The sequence below is a fragment of the Salvia splendens genome, chromosome 17, assembly GCF_004379255.2.
Source record: "Salvia splendens isolate huo1 chromosome 17, SspV2, whole genome shotgun sequence".
Taxonomy (NCBI): Eukaryota; Viridiplantae; Streptophyta; class Magnoliopsida; order Lamiales; family Lamiaceae; genus Salvia; species Salvia splendens.
In genome coordinates, this window is record NC_056048.1 from 8,618,421 (window position 1) to 8,634,148 (window position 15,728).

The following is a 15,728-nucleotide window of genomic DNA, read 5'->3' on the forward strand; positions in this document are numbered from 1 at the left end:
GAAAGAAGCAGTCAAAAAATCAAGACTGGGGCGATAGACATTGTCCCCCCTGCGTCCCCTGCATCCCGGGCTGCATCCCCGGCTGCCACCCCGGCATCATCTGCATTCCGGGTTGCATCCCCGGTACCCCTGCCCGCCCTGCATCCCCTGCCATCCCGGCATACTGCCATCCCGGTCATCATCTGCTGCCAAGGGTACATGTTGTAGTACCCGTCATTGGACCCCATCCACCTCCCACGGGTACCGTGGGAGTTTGAGACCTGCTCGTCACTGGAGTAGACTCGTTGATGTTCTCCATTTTGCTTTATTGCTCTTGTACAGAAATTAAGTGAGAGAGAAAACTCGTTAAAACAAGCGGTGCGAATGAAAATGACGTGCAAATCGCGTATATATAGATAGTGTTTCGAAAATTAAAAAAAAAGTGATGGCCGATCGCTCGCCAATCGCCCGCCTACAATGGCGGCCAGCCGATCGGCGAGTGCATCGGCCAGCACTCAAAAATTGGCGTGCGCTCGCCGAAATTCTTGCCGTTTTTCCGCTCGCCGCCTACAATAGTTCAGCTAGTAGACATGCCAGCGCCGGGAATTGGCTAGCCGGTCCGCTAGCCTCCATTGGTGATGCTCTTATTAGTGCGCATTTTGAACTGTAACGAATTCGAACTTGCAGCTAGTCTGGATTCAGCTTATCGAATTAACTGATCGTGTGTTTAATAGTCACAATAATCTGTAACACATGATTTACTTATGCTCCATCAAATGAGGTTCATCTTTCGACATAGCCATTAGATTCTATGCTCCGACAGTTGGTAATTTAAATGTATGATCTAACCCTAACCGCTAACTTAATTAATACTAAACCGGTTTATTAGTTTGTAAATTAAAATAGATGCTAGATTCTCAGCAAATATTTGAATAAATAAAATACTCCCTCCGTTCAACGGTAGTGAAGACGTTTCTTTTCGGCACACGATTAAAGAAAAATTGTGTTAAATGAGTTAAGTAAAGGAAGAATAAAGTAAGATGAAAAAAGTAGAGAGATGAAGAGAGAATAAAGTAAGAAAGAATAAATGTGTTTGACTTTTGCTAAAAAAAAAGAAATGACTCTTCTTGCAACTCTGCTCCTCTGGAACCAACTGACTCTACTACTCCCTCCGTTCCCTATTAATTGACATCAATTTCTTTTTTTGTTCGTCCCCAATTAATTGGCACTATTACTTTTGGTAACGGACCCCACATTCTATTAACTCATTTCACTCACATTTTATTATAAAATTAGTACTTTATATAAAAGTATGATTCACATTTCACTAACTTTTTTCACAACTTTTCACTATATTTCTTAAAATTTGTCTCAAGTCAACCGGTGCCAATTAACGTGGACGAAGAGAGTATTATGGGACCTACTAGATTAGTAAATGACTAAAGTCACTGTGTAGAACGGACGGAATATTAATAATACAGTAAAAAAAAAAAAAGAGAGGGTAGTCAAGCTACAAGCTAAGTCGAAGTGATGCTTAACTGAGTTAGAAGGCGTTTGGTGATAATTAGATTGAACCACTCAATTATGAGAAAGCTGGAAACCGCGTTTTCCCTTTCCCCTTCAATTCCATGGTTTCCATATAATTCGCACCCACCTTCCACCATCACTCCCACTCCCAATCACCAAAATGGCTTCCTCCTCACACACCCTCTTCTTCCTCCTCCTCCTCCTCTTCACGCTTTCCCTCTTCCACCCCTCCCTCCAAAAAAAGCCCCTCTCCCTCTCCCTCTCCTTCCCCCTCACCTCTGCCCCCATCACCAAATCCAACCTATCATCCGCCAAACTCCTCTCCTCCCCCTCCGCCGCCGCAGAATCGGCGCCGCCTTTCCCCTACACCTACAAATCCCCTTTCCGTTACTCCATGGCCCTGATCATCTCCCTTCCGATCGGCACCCCGGCCCAGTCCCAGCAGATGGTGGTCGACACCGGCAGCCAGCTCTCTTGGATCCAATGCCGCCGCCGCAAAGCTCCTCCCTCATTCGACCCCTCTCTTTCGTCGTCCTTCTCCGTCCTCCCCTGCACCCACCCAATCTGCAAGCCCCGCATCCCCGACTTCACCCTCCCCACCACCTGCGACCAGAACCGCCTCTGCCACTACTCCTACTTCTACGCCGACGGCACCCTCGCCGATGGCAATCTCGTCCGCGAAAAAATCACCCTCTCCCCCTCCCGCTCCACCCCTCCCCTCATCCTCGGCTGCGCCGCCGCCTCCGCCTCCGCCTCCGACGCCGAGGGCATCCTCGGCATCAATCGCGGCCGCCTCTCCTTCGTCTCCCAAGCCAAAATCCCCTCCTTCTCCTACTGCATCCCCGTCCGCCGCTCCATCACCGCCGCAAACCCCACCGGAATGTTCTACCTCGGCCACAACCCAAATTCTAGAACCTTCCGCTACATCAACCTCTTGACTTTTCCCCAGAGTCAACGCATGCCGAATCTCGACCCGCTCGCATACACCGTCCCCATGTCCGGGATCAGCGTCGGGAGGCGGAGGCTAAACGTCTCCGCCTCCGTCTTCCGCCCCGACTCGGGCGGGTCAGGGCAGACCATGATCGACTCGGGCACGCAGTACACTTTCCTAGTGGAAGCGGCCTACCAAAGAGTAAAAGAACACGTGGCGAGAGCGGTGGGGCCCAGGCTGAAAAAGGACTACGTGTACCAAGGAGCGTTGGATATGTGCTTCGACGGGAATGCGAGTGAGATCGGACGGCTGATAGGTGACATGGCGTTTCAGTTTGATGGATCTGTGGAAATCAACATCAGCAGAGATCGGATTCTGGATCACGTCGGAGGTGGGGTCCACTGCGTTGCGATAGGGCGGTCGGAGGCTTTGGGGGTTGCGAGTAATATTATTGGCAACTTTCATCAGCGGAATTTGTGGGTCGAATTTGATTTGGTTCGTCGACGGGTCGGGTTTGGAGTTGCGGATTGTAGTAAAGCTGTATAATTTTTTATTATTTTTTTTGTAGTATAGTTTTTGGTGTAGTGGATAGTGTAATATTACTAGCCAATAGTTTTGGGAGATCTAGCTCATCTTTTAAATTATTTCATTCACTTTTTGTATTAAGGGGACATGTTTTATTTATGTGGCTAGTTTAGACAATACTACTATGAATATTTTACTATGACATTTTTGTTTTGCATATAAAACACTCCTCTACAATGATGTTTAGGTATCATCACAACTCTACCGGCAAAAGTAACATTTTTTTAAGTATAAGATATAAGTACATTGTTTAACAAGTTGATTCATACTATAAGAGAGATTAAGATAATGGATGAGTCAACAAATCATTGCATATTAATTTATCACAGTTACATATATGCTTCTTCAACCATAGAAAAAATTTTCTTTATCCGTCTATTAACCGTTTCATCCTTTATCTATTCATGGGCCCCACTGTACTTTTCACTTCATCTCTTAACTAAGAGACAGAACCTGCAACTCTCCATCTTTTATCCGTCTCTTAACCATCTCTTAACTTAATATTCATTCAATTTCATTTTTTATTTTTATTTCCAACAAATTCAATTACTAAAAACACATTTCATTAAATAAAATAAAATAAAATTACAACATAAAATAAAAATACAACTTAAAATTCAAAAAATAAAAAAAACACATAATTAAAATCCTAAAAAAATAAAATTTACATAATTTAAAATACAATTTTATAGAAATTAAAAAAAACTACTCCGCCGGCGAATCATCCCCCGAAGGCGGTTGCGGTGCACTCAAGCTACCTGGAGGCGGAATTACCGTTTTCGATTTTTATTTATTTATTTATTTTTATTAAATTCGAATTGAAAAAATATAATTTATTGCGTCAGCATGACGAAGCCCACTCGCGGGCCGGCGAGTGGGCGTCACGCATGGCGCCGGAGCGCGCCACGTCGCGCGAGCGCGTGGCGAGACAGCCCTCGACCCGTCTCGGTGGGACGGGCGTCTCGGCGAGACCGGGACGAGACGGGACGCTGCAATGCATCTCGGTGCCGTCTCGTCTCGGCGGGACGAGATACGAGCCACCCGCGGGACGCGTTGCAGGTGCCCTCAGTCACTACAAAAATCTAAAAATGGACAAAAATTACTTTAATAATCCATGTGTGGTGCATGTTTGCTCGAAAAAATATTGGGATTGTGAAGTACTATTATAAATTTTGACCTAGGAAGTGGCCGGGACCCTATAAATTAAAATTGTCAAATTATTAGTGCACGGTGTATAGAGAGAGCTATGCCAAAGTTCCATCACCAAATTAAATTGTACGTAGGAGTAGTAGAAAATTTGAATTTCAACATTTGACCCCGATTATTTTTTAAACACTTGCTCATTCAATATATATAGTGGTAAAATAATTTCACAACAATTTATTCTCCTATTTTACCATTGATGGACGATAAAAGTGTAGAGAATAAATATCTGTACTAAATCCTAGAGCATTTAAATATCTAATAAATTTCCACCTATAAAATTAATAATGTGGGCAGTGGTGGGCTCTAGATTTGCTGCTTGCTTGAAACCTGGATGACAAACACTCTTTTCGTACTCTGTTTATATAATTAAGTTTGTGTACCACGTTTCATGGATATGATTAGGCATTTTATTATGTGGTACTCCCTCCGTTCCTTGTTAATAGAGGCATTTCTTTTTGGCACGGAGTTTAAGAATAGTGTGTTAAATGGATGGTGAAAAAAGTAAGAGAGAGTAAAGTAAGAGAGATGAAGAGACAATAAAGTAAAAAGAAGAATTACTTTTTGCTAAAATAGAAATGACTCAATTAACTTGGAACTTCCCAAAATAGAAAAATGACTCTGTTAACATGGAACGGAGGGAGTAATTACCACTAGTATTTTTTAATTAGTTAAATCACTTTCATCATTCTGTTGTTTTGGCTTTCACCCTTGTCACGTGGACTGCTTTGGATGGCAAATCATGTTTTATCTATATGATTGTATGAGGAATTGACGGCCGCGAGCTTAACGCGGTTTCAATTTATCAAACATCCAATTGTATTGGATCTGTGTGATGCACTCATTGTTTGTTGCAGAACATATATGAATTTAAAAATCGAACTTTTTTATATATAATGTTGAATAGGTATGATACGACCCTACGTCGTATCCCGTTTCACCAGCGTCCTAACGAAGGATCGGCGGTAGTAAGAACCGGCTGTGCGCGGGAATTCCTCTCCGTCGGGCAGAGCGAGATCTTAGTAAAAGATAATTCTCAACTCGTCGTTGGGCAAAAGATTAATATTGTATTTCGTTGATTTCCTCAAATGATCACATTCTTCCCTATTTATAACACTTAATCATAACTTATTGAACAAGAAACAAATATATGTAAAGATATGCAAAATCTTAATAAATCTAAACTAATTAAGTGAAGACTCGTATCAACTCTCCCCCGGTTGAAATCCACCTTGTCCTCAAGGTGGAAATTACGAAGCAACAACGATAGCTGATAGCAGAAGTTTTGGTGAGGCGTCTCCTCCTGGATCGAACACACGCCAAATAGGCAAACGTCTCCCGACATAGTAATCCCCATCAAAGTCCTGAACATTGGTGAAGACAACTGGTTTTGCCGGCATGTTTAGCCCGATGTTAAATGTCTTTGTGGCTAGCGAGCACTTCATAAGTCCTCCATGTGGCAGCTCCTTATCATCATCCGACAGCATATTCAAAGCATTCCAAAGAACATTGTCAATGTGCAGTTCCTCATCTTCATCTCCATCAGTCCCAAACTGCAGATCAACATCCTCGGCACCATAATACTCCTCACCAAATGCTTCATTCATCTTTTTATCATGTGCTTCAGGATCAAATTCAGCCTCTAAATCATCCTTATCTAGAAAGATTCCTTCAGTCCCAGCCACCTCCCTAATCTTCTCTAACTTTACCTTTATCTCTTTCTTCTTCATACTCTTTAACCTCTTCAGCTCCTCCTCTGAAATGTTTACATCCACATCGCCATGCCCTTTACTTTTCCCTTCCTCCAGAGATTTCACATTCTGCTTCCTCAGCTCCTCCTGATCTTGCGAATAACTCTTCAACTTATTATTCTCTCCATCATCCCCACTTCCATCCTCTCCAGCGTAGCACAATAAATGTTGTTTGCATACATGACCTATCACCCATTTGTCGGGACAGTAATAGCACAGGCCCATCCGAGCCCGTTCCACTTTCTCCGCCTGCGAAACCCGAACCATTAGGGGTCTCATCTGAATAGTCGGCCGGCCTGAACCTCCCTGGGTTTGAATCATAGCACCTGATGCCTGGGGCGGCTGCTGCCCGGAGGGGACTCCCGTCGGACCCCTACCGTCCCTGTTCTGACAGGGGCGACGAGTCGCCGTCGGCTGCGGTGGCTGGTGCCAGCAGTCAGCCTGCGTATCTGCGAGCTCCAGTGCTAGAGCCATAGCAGCTGCCAAGGACGATGGTCTGTGCAGCTGCAGCCGTTCCTGCATGTCGGGTTTAAGGCCCGCGACGAACAATGTAAACAGATATGATTCCGGCACCCCTTTCACCCGATTCATATATTTTTCGAACTGGTCATGGTACTCCAGTACCGTCCCTGTTTGTGTCAACTTTGCTATCAAGCCGTAGAAATTTCTGAACCTTTGACGATCAAAACGGTGACGTATATCCTCCAGGAATTCCTGCCACGTCACGAATTCATTATTCGAGCAGTAATTGAACACCCAATCCGCCGCCGGTTGGTCGAACAACATGACCGCATAGTGCAATCGCTGGGCCTCGGGCATCATCAGGTGATTGAAGTAAAATTGGACCTTCGAAATCCAAGTCGTTGCATCGGTCCCGTCAAAACGAGGGGGCTGCATTTTAACCCGTTCTGGCTTGTCGTAGCCCGCAGCCTGGAACCCCTGGGGCGGGTCCCAGCAAGATGGCGGGCGCTCCCCAGGCGGGACATACCCGTAAGATTGGTCTCCTCGGAATCCCGCACAACTTCTGTTATCTCGACGGCCACGATTATCCCTCCCACCCCCACGATTGCCGGGTGGAAAATTCCGAGATCGGGTCCCTCTATCCCCCGAATTTCGCCAGTGATTTCCATCGTCCTCCCACTCGTCTCCGTCCGCAAACCCCGGCGGCGGCTCAGCCTCGCGTGAAAGGTACGGTTCAATATTCTCAAACCGGCGGTCCGTTTCATCCTTCCATATATCAAACTTGTCGAATCGTTCCAGTATACGGTCTAGTTTGACACGGACCGGATCCTCCGTGGGCGAAGCATCCACCAATCTCGCCTCGAAATCACTAGTTTCCATACCTGGCCGCTGAAATCCACCTTGATCGCGGCGGCCCCCCATCATCGGAACACGTCCACCAAACCTGTTTGGTGGATAAGAATCTTGACGGCCTGAGCCCCACACGACCTTGCCGTTGTTGTTGTATCGCTTCATGAGCTCTGGATGAAAGCACCAGTTGATACGACCCTACGTCGTATCTCGTTTCACCGGCGTCCTAACGAAGGATCGGCGGTAGCAAGAACCGGCTGTGCGCGGGAATTCCTCTCCGTCGGGCAGCGCAAGATCTTAGTAAAAGATAATTCTCAACTCGTCGTTGGGCAAAAGATTAATATTGTATTTCGTTGATTTCCTCAAATGATCACATTCTTCCCTATTTATAACACTTAATCCTAATTTATTGAACAAGAAATAAATATATGTAAAGATATGCAAAATCTTAATAAATCTAAACTAACTAAGTGAAGACTCGTGTCAAGGTATTCCTAGTGTTCTGGTTCATAAGTCAAAGAAGATCTTGACGGTTTCTGGGTGTTACAATTGATTCTTGATTTCTTGTGTGTGTGAAAGGCATGTGACATTTGAAGTGACGGTGTGATTGTAGTAGTGGGTGTGATCTATGGTATAAGTAGTCGCTTCTTTCAATGTATTTCCTAGTGATATCTTGTAAAATGAGTTTTCGTGTGTGGCCTATGTGATGTTTGTGCAATATTGAGCCATCAAATCTTCGATTTACTTGTTTTCTACCATGTTTTTCCTTCATTTACATATTACTTGTGAGTTGTACGATTTAATATGTGTGCTACGTGTGTAGGTAACAAGTGAATCGGTTGGCGACTATATCTACGTTTTGGTTATGTTCTTTTTCTAACTTGTATATTTTCTTTGTATATTGCTATGTTCTTTGGGAGATTGACTATCTATTATCTTCTGACTGAAAAGAGGTTTTCATTGTTAGATAGTAAACCTTTGTGGTCTTAGAAACTTGACTTTATGATCATAATTTTTTGCAACAAAGTGATGAATTCATCATAAACATTCATGAAAATCTAAGGGTTGAAAATGGTTAGTAATTTTATACTTCATTTATCACACAAAAAGTACCACGTTCAATAATTAATTATGTATGAAACAATACACTTATTATAAACGGACAAAAATGACTAAAGAACCTGCAAATATCATGGACGCTAGACCATTGGAGTACATTAAAAATTTGAGTTAATAGTCATTTGAATCATAAAACTTTATGAATTTTTGGTCAATCACATAAAATTATAAATAGAATATTAAATCACAAATTTTCAATTTTTCTCAATCGTGTCATTCATATTCAAAACAACGTATGTTGATAATACTCAAAACGACACTGTTTCATTGCAATAAGAAAGAAAAAGGGAAAAGAAAGAAAAGGAAAGTAAAAAAAAATTAAAGTCTAAAATTGGTCTCAAATATTTTACCAAAAAAAACACATTTTTGGATTACACATTCGCTTATGGTTGTAGATAATATGTTTTGATCCATATTTAATGTGATTAATCGTTAAATATGGACCAAAACATATTATTAGCACCAGAAGTTAACACTTAATGTGTATGACCTAAAAGTTTTTTGGGCTATAGTCGAAAAAAAAAAGAAAAAAAAGTAACTACTCACTTTAATGAAACACGTTGCATTGAGCATTATCAAATGATAAGGATTTGCACACCGATGAGACAAATTGTGAAAATTTGAAACTTTGTATCAATACAGTCTATAAAAAATAATCTTATTGGCAGACAACACATGTTTTAATGAGAAAGATATAAAGTGAGTAGATTAGGAGAGAAAGGTGAAATGTGGATAAAGTAAGTGAGAAAATAAATTTCAATAATAAATTGGGAGTAACATTCCAATTTTGGTAAGACTGATTTTCGTAGATAGACATAATATGAATCTTAGGGATTCAAGGCACATATGTTTGCCCCAGACTTGCTCTTGTAAATATATCAACAACCCAAACAAACTCAACAAGAAACGAAACAATAAAAATGGTGGAAAAGGAAGAGAATGAAGGTGTTATGATTTAGATAAATGCTTGGAACCTATGGACCTTCTACAAAACAATGAAGACAACCCAAGACAACTTTCACCAAAGTAAAAATCTAATGGCTCCACAAAACTAGCAAAACAAGAACTAGAATTGCATACCTTAACATTTAATCTAAGCCCGGCAATAAATTAAGTGCAACCACAAGGGATTTTGATAAATCTTCAAAGATGAAGAAGGATGCTCAATGTTGAGACTTTATTTGTTTTTAATAAGTTCCAAGCTACCAAGAACAAAACCCTAGTGTAGTATTTATACTAGAAGTGAATAATGAGCAAAATAAAACAAGTTTTGGTCAAAAAGTCACATTTCGAACAAAACACCCGACCGGGTGTTTCCCACAACTCATTTCGCCCGCCCGCGTGAAGTTTCTGGACAAAAATCGGATTTGCGACTAAAATGCCCGACCGAGTGTTTTCTGGTTGGCAACACACCCGGCCGCGTGTTTTTTTCTGCATTGCGCGACTTTCTTAAAATGACCATAACTTCCTTATCCGGGCTCCGATTGGGGCGTGCAAGGTACTCACGCGAAGCTCCTTCGACAATGAAGACAATAATGGTTCAAGAAAGAATTTGAACGTTGTCTTCATAGGTAAATTCCAGTTTGAATCAGACCTCTAAATCCGACTTGGCTCCTTATCATATCTCCACCTTCTTCTCGGACCCCAATTAACCCATGACCCTCGATGTCGTGATAATCCATGATGTTGAATACCTGGATTCACATCATCCTTTCCTTCTTTGTGAAAGGATTTGTCCTCAAATCCGGTTCTTCAATTCTTCTTTAGGACACCCGGGTTCACATCAAGACAGAAATTAAAATATGAGACTGGTTTTTGTGTAAGTATATATTTTCAAATCTTATAGAACTAGTCGTAATTTAACACATTTTTGTAATTTAAATAATCATCATCCATAAAAGGTTTGATTACTGTTATTTGTGTTATGTGTTCTAAATTGTCTCGTTGACTGCTAGATAAAACAAGTTCCATTTAAATCGACAACTGACAAATGAAATGACAAATATATATACACTTTTATGAATATAAGTTTGAGTGATATGAATACTCTCTCTTGTTGTTGTTTTTATTTTTTTATAATATACTTTCCCGTGGTCAAAAAAGTGTCCCCTTTTCCACAAAAAATGTCCACAAATAAGTACTGAATTTTAAAATTATTTAGAAAATGATTTTAAATTTACTCTGATTTTGAACAATAGTCCTACTAAACGGCTTCAAATTTAAAAGAGTGAACTACACTAATAGTTCCTGATCTTGTCAAAAAATGCACCAATGGTCCCTAAAAAACTTTTCTAGCCTATTTAGTCCCTAAAAATTACATTTTTGGTACCTGTCGGTCTTTGATACCCCTAAGCATTTGAAATATCTTCTAAATGCCATGGAGGGCAATTTCAGTATCTGGAAATTATAATTTTGGCACCTCTTCAATCATACAATTATTTTAGACATACATAAAAGCACCTTTTACAACAAAAATATTTTCTTTTGAATTAATTCACTTCAATTTTTTAAATAATTACTTGAATAATGTATAGATTAAGCTTTATAATGAAAAAATTACTATTGTTCACTTTAATATTTTTAGTGAAAAAGTGTTACTTGCAAGAGTTCGCTTTAATTTATGTTAGATATAATTCACTTAAATTTTAATTATTATATTTAAAAATAATCTTCACTATACTATATTTTAATTAATGTAATTAAAATATTTATTTTTCACTTAAGTATAGTAACATTTAAATATTTTAGTAACATTTTTTAAATAAAATTACTATAATTCACTATAATATTATTTCTTCTCAAATTTAAAAAAATTTAATAAATTTTTTATGTAAAAATAAATCCCACAAAGAATTTTCTATAATTCACTTTAATATTTATATTTAAAAATGTTACTATTAAATATAATATTTTCTTCTCAAACATATAGATTATTCTGTATAAAAAATAATATTTAATTTTAAAAATAAATAAAGCATAATTAAAACATATGATTTATTATTTAAATTTTTGAAATCATAAAGCATCAAATATTATTTAAATGAAAGTATAATTGAGTTTATAAAAGAAAATAGTGATGGAAGAAAAAAATTAAAAAAATAAAAGGAGAGTAGAAAGGTCCAAAATGCCGCAGATCTTTAAATATTCACACTAGTGATGCCTAGGGTTACTTTAGTCTTATCGTACTAAAAATGATATAGAATATTTTTAGGGACCATTGGTGCATTTTTTGACAAGATCAGAGATTATTAGTGTAGTTCACTCAATTTAAAAAGATATAAAATTGAGATGTAAATGTAATGATACATTAAACAAGAATGTAAACAGAGAAAGTCGGTTTTGCCCTTGCTGGAATTGACTCATTTAATCTCTTTTTCGATGTATGAAATGGGGTAATAATTAATTAATCAGAAAAGTTGACATTTCATTAAGCATGGGCATTGGACAATGAGCTAACACACTAGCTTTAGCTAGCTGTGACAATTATCATAAAATCAGAAACAAAGTTCGAAATAATGTAAAGTTTGTTCTTGATCCACAACTTTAATTTCCTATATCACATCATTGCTTAGCTTCAACAATCTTGAGTTGTTAGCCGCCCAATAACATTAAGTGGGGCGGCCTTTGCCTTTGTTTCCAGTTTTATTGTGGACATCATCGCCCTTCATTAAAGTTTATCTTGCCTTTTTGCTAATTGCATTTGCACCTCTCATGTGATTCTTCATTTCTAATTTCAAAATGATATATTCATTCTATTGTTAAATAATTTTGTCATTATGAATTTCAGTTACAAGAGGAATGCAAAATTTTGATTTTTGAATTCAATCATCGTTTTGTACAAAAGAATTATACTTGTAATAATTCATATTCATACAATAATAGAGAGTTTTTATATAATTATAACCACACCCAAACATATATGGTCCCCACACGCCTCTCTCTATATACAAAAAATTTACTTCAGAATCTAGTATACAAAATACATGAATGTATTAATATGTTATCTTTGCTAAGTATTAATGATTTCTAGGTAGTACCGTGTGCTAGCTCAACGACTTGATCATGTAGATAGTAGACATGCATATCTTGGATTTTTTTTTTAATTTAATGTTCTTTTATATCATCTTATCATATAATAATGAATGACAAAAAGCATTCGAGTATTCGAACTGCATCTATCAATTATCATATAGTAATGTATATGGTTTGAACAATAACTAAAACCATCTACTATATATTCTTTTACATGCTCTGAACAACTGACGAGTATACAGACCATACTTAATTAATATTTTTATATATTTCGTTCACAAAAAAATAATCATATTTCGTTCATAATATTGTTAGGCCTACATATCTCCTTTAGCAAAGGTGTGTATCTCGCAGCACACGATATATCCCAACTAGACAACCAAAGATGCAGATGATAACAACAAAAAGTAAAACCAGAAAAATATATAACTAGATTTAATGGAGCGATGTCAAAGATCGAGACATTTTCATGCTTTAAGAGGATTAACGAGATAGCAAATCCTAGGGAGGCGATAGTTTATGAGAATTTAAGTACTATTATGGAAGTAAAAAGTATAGTACATTTGAAATGTACAAGTAGGCTTTGAGGGTTTTTAAAATTGAACAGCTGCAAATGTATAATAAATTAAAGCAAATTAAAGTGGTAGACCAAGATCGCTTTATGAATTCAATTTTTATCTTTCGCGATTATTGTGAATATTGCTCTTCATATTCCAAGTATTACTCAAACCAAATTAGTACTTGATGGAATTTTCAACCTAGCTATGGGTGAATCTTTAGTGGGTCGTCTATCAAACTAAAACACATGGAGTTTGAGAATAAAACAAGACATCTAATATGTCACAAACGAGACTGAAAATGAACAATAATATTTTTTTATTAAAACTACAAATATGAGACCCTAAATATCTTTTGAAATTGAAAAAAAAGGAGCATTTCCGCGTGATCCAGTAAGCACCAGCTGCGTGCTCTTGTCTGAAGCCTTTTTTGGGCTGCTTATTGAAATCAAGAAAAAGATTTTTTTCTTATTTTGAGTTGGCAAGAAAAAGACTTATTACAAACAAAATATATAATCATACTAATAAATACATTGTCATTTTCTTCGTGGTCCTAATGATAATTAAGATAATTTATGCTCTTTGTGGTCCTAATGATAATTAAGATAATTTATGATAACGTTAATTGAGTAATAACGAGGAAAATTTGGCCCAATTTGTTATTTATGTTTCATTTTTACATGTCAACATTATTCTATTGGACCTCAAGATATATGTCCTTAAATTACACAATGAATCAAAGTTCGTGGGTTTAATCCAAAAATCGAAAGATGTGGGTTTAAATTACACAACGAACAAAGTCTGTCATTGTGTGATGAACTGATGATGATAATAATAGTAATAATATACAAACTAGACTTTTTGTTGTATTGATTGAGAAAAAAAAACGAACTTTAGTGTAATGTGTATGATTCTCTTTTTTTTTCAGAAGAGTATATTGCCTAACTTCGCTTGTGTTTGTATGCCTGTTTTATTAAAATTCTTCAAAAAGACTAGAAAGTGGAAATATTATCAAATTCAACTTTTATTGTATCGGAATGAGGAAAATGTAGTTTAGTTTTTTGGTATCGTAATTGCAAATAGAGTTAGTTCGGTCTATAAATTGAAATTTTAGCAAAGTTGATTAATTCTATATAAAAAATTTAATAGACTAAGTAAGCTTTGTTGTGAAGGTAACTATTGAAATATTCTCCACTTTCCTAATTTTGATGTGAAGGAAAGTAGGAGTATATTTTAAATAGTGTCTACTTTAATGCATAGTTTGATTTGTGGCATTGAAATCATTTTTCAACGTCGGACATATTCCTAGGGCGATTGGTTTATTAATGTGAATTTTTATTACACAACGACCCAAAAAGACTTCATTTTTGCAATAACTAATATGGAGTGCTTTTTCATAAAATATGGCCATTCGAACAAATTTGAAGTTACATAGTACTCCTTCTGTCCGAAGATAAACGAAGCATTTTTTTTTGCAAGAAATTTAAGCAATTGATATTTAAATTTCTAGCACTTGTATTTTTAATATGTTATCAAATTAAATAAATTTAAATGCAAAAAAAAATATTAATACACATATCGTCGTTTTATTGCAAGATTGGAAAATAGAATACAATGAGATGCAAATTTAAAAAAACCTACACTAAAAAAATAGAAAATAACAAACCAACAAAAACACAAATAAGACTCAAGCGTCGTCGTCGTCGGAATTCAGACCCAAGTGTTTCTTTATCTTGTTGATAGCTTTCCAGATGTCCGCTTTGACACGATCATCCGGTTCATCTCGATACCGCTTGTACAACTTATGCAGCTTGTAGAACTTATACAACTTGTCGGAATCCATTTTGTAGGGAGAGAAAGTGTAGAACGAGAAGATGGATGAAGGGAAGTGGAGGAAAGAATGAAAATGATGGGAAGTGGATGTATATATAGAGGAATTAAATTAAATTTTAAAAAAATAACTATATGCAAAGGGCCTATGATCGGCCCTTCCTTCACAATGGAGGGCCTATCAAAGGCCCTTACTCATCGGCCAAGGCCGATATATCCGCCCATATGGAGAGAGAAAGAATGGCCTATCATAGGCCCTTTTTCCACTATGGTTGGCCGATGGGGGCCGATCGGGAGGGCCTCTCCATCGGCCAACCATTCTTTTTTTTTATTATTATTTCCACATCATCATTTTATCAAAGAGTCTATCTCGCTGCTATGGAAGGGCCCTCCCAGAGGGCCTATCCTTTTCCATTTCATTTCCACATCATCACTATTTTGTTTTAATTTTTTAGCACTTCTATATTTAATGTTATCAAATTAAATAAATTTGAATGCGAAAATATTAATACACAAATCTTCGTTGTATTACAATATTGGAAAAAAGAATACAACGAGATGCAAATTTAAATAACATTTTTATGGAGTATATATAGTGTATAAATTATGGAATAAAAAAAATATGTGCAAGGGCCGATGATAGGCCCTTCTTCCACAATGGAAGGAAGGCCTATCATCGGCCATCACTCATATACATAAATCGGCCATGGCTGATACATCAGCCAATAGGGAGAGAGAAGCAATGGCCTTTCTTAGGCCATTTCCTTGCAATGGTTGGCCGATGGGGGGCCGATCGGGAAAGCCTCTCATCGGCCAACTATTGTGAATGCTCTCAAAGTAGAGAAAGTAAAATATGAGAGAGGGAAAAGTAGAGAAGTAAAGAGAGAATAAATTAGGTGGAGA

At 37.8% G+C, this 15,728-nt stretch overlaps 1 protein-coding gene across 1 annotated transcript; it reads left to right on the top strand.

Moving 5' to 3' along the window:
• Positions 1-1,651: 1,651 nt before the first annotated feature.
• LOC121775285 (aspartic proteinase PCS1-like) lies at positions 1,652-3,166 on the top strand. The gene has a single exon (XM_042172342.1). It carries the CDS (start codon positions 1,667-1,669, stop codon positions 2,981-2,983), a length of 1,317 nt encoding a protein of 438 aa, XP_042028276.1. The 5' UTR covers positions 1,652-1,666; the 3' UTR covers positions 2,984-3,166.
• Positions 3,167-15,728: the final 12,562 nt, after the last annotated feature.